We start from the raw sequence: 6,567 nt of genomic DNA on the forward strand, positions 1-6,567 counted from the left end.
GTGCGTGTGCGTGTGTGTGTGAGTGCGTGTGTGTGTGAGTGTGGGGTGCTCTGCGGGCTGAAAGCTCGGCTGGAGAATGAAGCTCCAAGGCAGAACTTTAGGTAAATAGAAAGCTCATTTCATAAGCAAGCGTTTAGCCACTACCTAATGGCTGCCATGGGAAATTTAATGATTAAAGCTACACAGGTATTTTTTGATGAGGATATAACATTAGAACACAATATAAAGCTTAAAAAAGTCCATTTTATAAGACCATAGCTTGTTATGTCACCAGTACTGGCTACAGCTGCTATCCAGCGTTTGCAAAAACAGGAGTCAGTCATTTGAGTTCTGCCACACTTATAGGTCTACAAGCATAAATGTTTAAGGCCAAAACTATGACCACTCCAAAACCTTTATTCAAGATTTTTTTATTTTATTTTTTTATTTTTTGGAGCCATACTAAAGTGGACTTGCTGGTTTATTCAAGTTTATAGTCCCAAAATGACTGATGAATATTCTCCTTTAGGATTTTTCCAGTGTTTTTCTTGGTGTGATATTAAAATTTGCATAAAGCTCTGAAATATCTCAGTGTCAAATAAGCAAATACAAACAAAAACAGTATTTTTCTTCGTGGCATGGTCCCCACAGTGGACTTTTGTCAAGTCTTTATATTTCCTCAAACTCAATTCAGTTCCTCGTTTCCTAATGCCTGTGATATGCTTTTGACAAAATACCACTAAGGGCTACATTTTCCATCCTGAACTTCCATGTCTCTTTACAGCAGCTTTAAGCGCAGACTGTGCTCTAAATGATTCGCATGCAGGAAGACGGGCGATCCCCTGCCTCATTGCATCGAGATGTAAGAAGACCTAAAAGAGTTCCTAAAGAAAGCAACATGCAATAGGTCCAGTTGGGAGACAAATAATACAAGAAACAAGAATACCACTCAGTAAAGCTGATAGAAACTCTGTTTTGGAAGAAGCAGCACCTGCCTTTGTATGTGTACCCAAGGCAATCAGGAAAGTAAACACCTAAAACCTCCAAATTAGTTACAACTGACACAGGTAACAATGAATTTAAAACATTAAAGTTCAGGGGGCAAAAATGGTCAAAGATTGACTTCCACAATGTCCTACTCCAAATTTACGTTTAATCCAAAAAAATATCAAACCTGTGACAATGAGGATTTAAGAGAAACTAAATTGTCAGAGTTGCTGTGTTGCACAAACTGAGACTTCGCCGTGGGAGATTCCTGTCAAGTGCTTAAAGATGCATGAGAGTGCTTCATCATTAACGAGACGTCAAGACGGAAAGTTCCACAACGATTTCGAGATAATGGACAAGGAGTGATAAGTTAGAAGGGCACAAAAAAAAAGCTGAGGTCAGAAGGAAAGCAAAGAGTAGAGTTACAAAAATTATTACTGTTGTGATTAGTAGAAATACTACAATATTTATCAAAGCATTGATAAATTACCATGTTCTTTTTTTTGTTCTCATTTAGATTCAAAGTATTTCCCTTCATTCATATTTAAAATCAGCTGATGGTGCAAGTTTCAGCCGCATTCTAGAAATTCGTAGTTTCATGGACAGCAGCATGGCCTAGACTTGAATAAAGAGTTATTAGTCTTTATTAGTTACAGTATGTAAGTAATATTCACCCCAGTCTCAGAAATTAACATTTTTTCTTTATAATATGAGAGGTCTTCCAATTAATTCACCTTACCATGGTCAAGTTACAAACAACTGGTTGGTCATTGTTTGTGCCTGTGCTGCTCCCAAGACGGGGAATAAATTCCCCATAATTTACGCTAACCCGACGATCTGGTGCTTTTTATGTCACAACTTAAGACTTATTTATTCAAATTGGCTTCTAATACTTTAGCGCCACTGTGATGCCCTGGCGCACATTTTAGTTGATTTTTGTTTCTATGTTTCCACGTTTTTAAACTGATTTTTTTGTCACCATGATCTGCTGAGCTTTGAGTGCTGCGTCTTCTCTCTCATTTTTCTTGCGTTTCAGATTACTCGTGTTACTTTTACCTCAGTGCTTCGGTTTCCTGGTCTTCTTACACCTGTTCTCCGTCCGTTCATTTACCCACCTGTGTTGCATCCAGTAATCAAAGTCCCCACTGCCAGGGCTTCTCGTTTAGTCACTCGATGTCGGATCCTCCTGTTGTCCTCACAGTAGTTGTGTTTGTTTGTTGACATTGTTGCATCATCACTTTCATGTTTTGGCCTTTACATATTTATCACTGACTGCCAAATAATGCTTAAAAAACACTTTGTTGTTGCATTTATTTAATTTCATTCATAAAAAGGGGAAAACATCATAGCTTGGTGAGACTGAAATTGTAAATTTGTGCTATATTACAGAGAGCTACTGGGCACATTTCAACAAATATTTGTAAAATATTACTGAATCTGGACAAGTGGCATTTAGGTCAAGTAGTGACCTAACCATAGTGAACATAAAAACACACAAAGACTATTATACTAGTAACTCTGCACTTTGACAAAGCAGCTGCTGTCAACAACCTCCTCTTCCACAATCATCTGAGGCTTCAACTCGATTGTGGTTGAAATGCACAAAATGTAAACAGGACATTCTAGAAATTGAACATTTAGTCTGGGCAAAAGTGGTTAAAAAAACCTCTGGGAACAAAAGTTATGTCTCATCTTCTGGTTATAACAGTAAAGCATAAGAGCTGCTATTTAATCACAAGTTTTAAAATGTTTCTCTGAGACCAATTTAGAACAATACACTGTTTCACTTCTGCTCGCTTTGGTTATTCAAGTTTGAAGCATGAACACTTAACAGGTTTTAATGGATTTAATGGAGCCAACAAGCTTGTCTCTCTGATCACATACATGCATTATCTGCCATTATGTAAAATGTAGTTTCACCCAATTATGTCTGACTATTATGTTGTTCATTTCAGGTTAACTTATAGGCAGTCTTCTCTATTCATTATTAAACAAACTTAGTGCAAACTTGTACAAAGTGTGTACCACTGGATGATGCTGTTGTCAGAAAATTGGTTCTTGGGATTTACTAACAAATTTGTCTTGATTTCAATGTGCCAGTTTCAGTCCACTAGTTTAAACTTGGATTCAACTGGGCGTTTCAAACAGAAAATATTCCCGTACATACATCAGAACTGGATTTGTAACGAATAAAGCAGTATAACATTCAACTTCTAGACTAGCCATGAAATGTATGTATTAGTTTATTGGAAATAATACTGCTTAAGTGACTTAACTTTGACAAGTGGTATTTTCTTATCTATTCAAGCAACATGTCAGTGTATTAAAAAAAAAAAACTAACTAAAACTCCAAACACATTTATTGCAAAACTTACCAGCATTAATCAAAAATTTGAAAAAAAAAAATGTTGAAAAGGTTGATAAAGTCACAGGATAAAGCAAGCAATAAAAATGTGAACAACACACTGAATTCAAAGAAAGTGTTTTACAAGGAACACCCATTCCTGGTATTTGTCATCAGAGACCTGAGGCACTTTTCCTCCATAGCTTCTCTGTAAATGTGAAAAACACCCAATAAAACAGACAAAACAGAAACAAACAATAAAAGCAGAATGTAGCTCGGTATTTCCCTGTGACTCCATAAGAGTAAGAGACTGTGAGGCCACAGTAGCCTGACATTCATAAGCGTCAACATTTTATACTTTGTAATAAATGTGGTTTTAGTGGATCAGAGATGGGGTTAGGCTTTGGATTAGGGTTAGGTTATAAGTGTGTTCAGCTACTTTCTGCTTCTGACACGACTATAGCCCCAACTTTCTCATAATCTTACCAATATTTACCATTTTTCAAATGTTCCTGCAGCTGATTTCTTTTGAACTCAAAAATACATCAGAAAGTAATAAATCCTGCTCCTCTCACATGGCTTTGTGCTGTGTGTAAACCTTTAGCCAGAGCAGCAGCAAGGTCATCTGTGTTAACCTAAAACACAAAGTCAGTTCATTTCAGTCAAATTAAGTCAGAGTTGAGTTGCTAAGATTAAACGGAAAGCTTGTGTTTGTGGTAAAATCAATATCTCCATATCAAAGCATGTAACAACATTTCCAGGTCGAGGTGAAGAACATCTTACCGGTCTATTATTAGTCTCTTGAGGCTACAGATGACAATGTTCAGGAGGAAAAGCCCACAATGTCCTATGAAATACCAATTCCAAACAACAAACTCAGGGACGTCTTTAAGCAGGATCTTCAGTCTAAGTGAAAAAAAAGAACATATATGGTTAAATTGTGTATATCTGGCTTACTCAAAACTACAGTGCTGCAAAAACAAATGTTTCCCCTTTAGGGACACATTCATCATTTTACCAGACAAAAACGGCATGATTAAGCTTGTAATTTACAAATATAAAGGCTTAAAGACATTAATCCCTGTGTCATTGATCTATGTTCACCTAGTGGATGCACGCACACCTTTCAAAAAGTTCCACTTTTGTCTCCTGAGTCCATAGAATATTTATCCAAAAGTCCATGCATGATGTGAGCCTGATTCAGATCTTTTAGCCTGACAGGTTCTTTTAATGTATTTTTTTTATACATATCAGCTCTGGCATGAATTAGCCCCGGTGGGGGCTCATGAAACTGATCGCTCCCCAAAAAACTATGGTAGATCACCAGGTACTACAATCCCTTGTTTTACAAAGAGCAATTTCAATTTTCACATCAGACCAGTTTTGATTAAAAAAAAAACATTTTGTGTTGCCTTCAGTGTATTAATTACCCTTTTCTACTTTGGAGCGCAGCATAGAATGACACCACGAGAGGTAGAAGCAGATTAGAGAAGATCCTCACTGGTAACTCAAACATACTCAGGTAAGTTGTCACATTCCTCATTGGAACTGAAAGATAAAAGAACACAGTTAATGGAATAAATCAGTATAATGATCTCAGTTTTAAAGACTAAAGATGTAACAAATCTCACTCCAAATGCAGCTTAATAATTTGAAAAAAATCCATCGTTACATCACTGGCATTTAATTCAGTTTTCCAGTTTCAGATTTCTTTGAACTGAAAGCCATGTCTCTCAGTGAAGCTGCCTTCATGAAGCAGTGGTTAGTAATATCAGATGTCAGCAGAATGACTCATTGTTTTGACTTTGAGAAAACATGTTTTCTTAGAGATGCTCTGGTTGTGATTTTAGATTACCACACTGTAAAGAAAAACGGCCTTAATTTACGGTAAAAAACTGGCAGCTATGGTTGCCAGAATTTTACCGTCTTTATACGGTAAAATCCTGGCAACCAAAGCTGCCAGTATTTTACCATATTTTTAAAATGTATTATATTTTTACCGTATTTTAGAAATACTGTAAAATTCTGGCATCCGAAACTGCCATTTTTTACCGTATTTTGGAAATGCCATATTTCACCATATTTTCAGAATACGGTAACATACTGGCAACTAAAACTGCCAGTATTTTACCATATTTTTAAAATGCTGTATTTGACCGTTTTTTAATAATACTGTAAAATTCTGGCAACCAAAACTTCCAGTATTTTACCATATTTTTAAAATGTTGTATTTTGCCGTATTTTAGAAATACGGTAAAATTCTGGCAACCGAAACTGCCATTTTTTACCGTATTCTGAAAATGCTGTATTTTGCCGTTTTTTAAGAATACGGTAAAATTCTGGCATCCAAAACTGCCAGTATTTTACTGTATTTTGAAAATGCAGTATTTTACCGTATTTTAGAAATACAGTAAAATTCTGGTAACCAAAACTGTCAGTATTTTACTGTATTTCCCAATATACAGTAAAATACCGTATTTCCTAAAATATGGTAAAAAAAAATTTAAATGTGGTTTTGCCATAGTAAATACGGTCATACTGCCTGAGGCATAATATCTACATGAGTGAAAAACATGGCCAGACTGTATGATATATTGACATTTTATTGTAAAAAAACCCAAAAACTTTATGGTAAATTACCGGTCGCTGTTCTTATCAGAATTTTACCATAAAAATTACAGTACAACACACAAGGAAGTGTAACTTGTCAGCATTTCTACACAGAAAGTTATAAAGAAAATAAATCCAAATTAAACAAAAATACAGATTACGAGTAATCCACCTAAAGCAACAATTTCTATTTAAAAATTCAGCTAAAAAAAGAACCGATTCTAATTTCTGTCCAGTTTCCTCACGGTATTACTGAGATCTGGAAAACAAAACAAACAAAAAAAACAGCATGTGTCCACATAAGAGATAACCTATTGTAGAAGAAAAACATGTGATAAAAGGATTCTTGCTCTGGGTTGAAAGTAACAAGTCACTGAGTCCAGACTTTGCTCAGGATGGTGTGCGTCATGGTTGTGGTCTTCCCCGTTACAGTTTGAAATTGTGATTCACATATTGTCAATCAGGTGTTTCCTCTCTGCTTGAAAACAAACAAAGCAAAAGTTAGAAAGATGCACTACATGAACATTATATAAATGCACCATTCACTTAAATGTTTGTTTCACCTTTGTTGACTTGCATATGGAGACTGGTACTTCAACCAGGCGGTGTGATCATTTCTGACTGAAAATTCAGTAGTTCTTAAACCT

The 6,567-nt window shown here is 35.8% G+C and overlaps 1 protein-coding gene across 1 annotated transcript in view; it reads right to left on the bottom strand.

Moving 5' to 3' along the window:
• Positions 1 to 3,191: 3,191 nt before the first annotated feature.
• pnpla1 (patatin-like phospholipase domain containing 1) overlaps positions 3,192 to 6,567 on the bottom strand; it is a 9,479-nt gene continuing 6,103 nt past the window's right edge. Inside the window, exons 7-9 of the mRNA XM_008413801.1 lie at positions 4,741 to 4,858; positions 4,094 to 4,216; positions 3,192 to 3,945 (exon numbers count right to left, since the gene is read on the bottom strand). Coding sequence (XP_008412023.1) covers positions 3,882 to 3,945; positions 4,094 to 4,216; positions 4,741 to 4,858 — 305 coding nt within the window. The 3' untranslated portion in view covers positions 3,192 to 3,881. The remainder of the gene's footprint in view (positions 3,946 to 4,093; positions 4,217 to 4,740; positions 4,859 to 6,567) is intronic.

The sequence above is a fragment of the Poecilia reticulata genome, linkage group LG7 (assembly GCF_000633615.1).
Source record: "Poecilia reticulata strain Guanapo linkage group LG7, Guppy_female_1.0+MT, whole genome shotgun sequence".
In the NCBI taxonomy this organism is placed as follows: domain Eukaryota; kingdom Metazoa; phylum Chordata; class Actinopteri; order Cyprinodontiformes; family Poeciliidae; genus Poecilia; species Poecilia reticulata.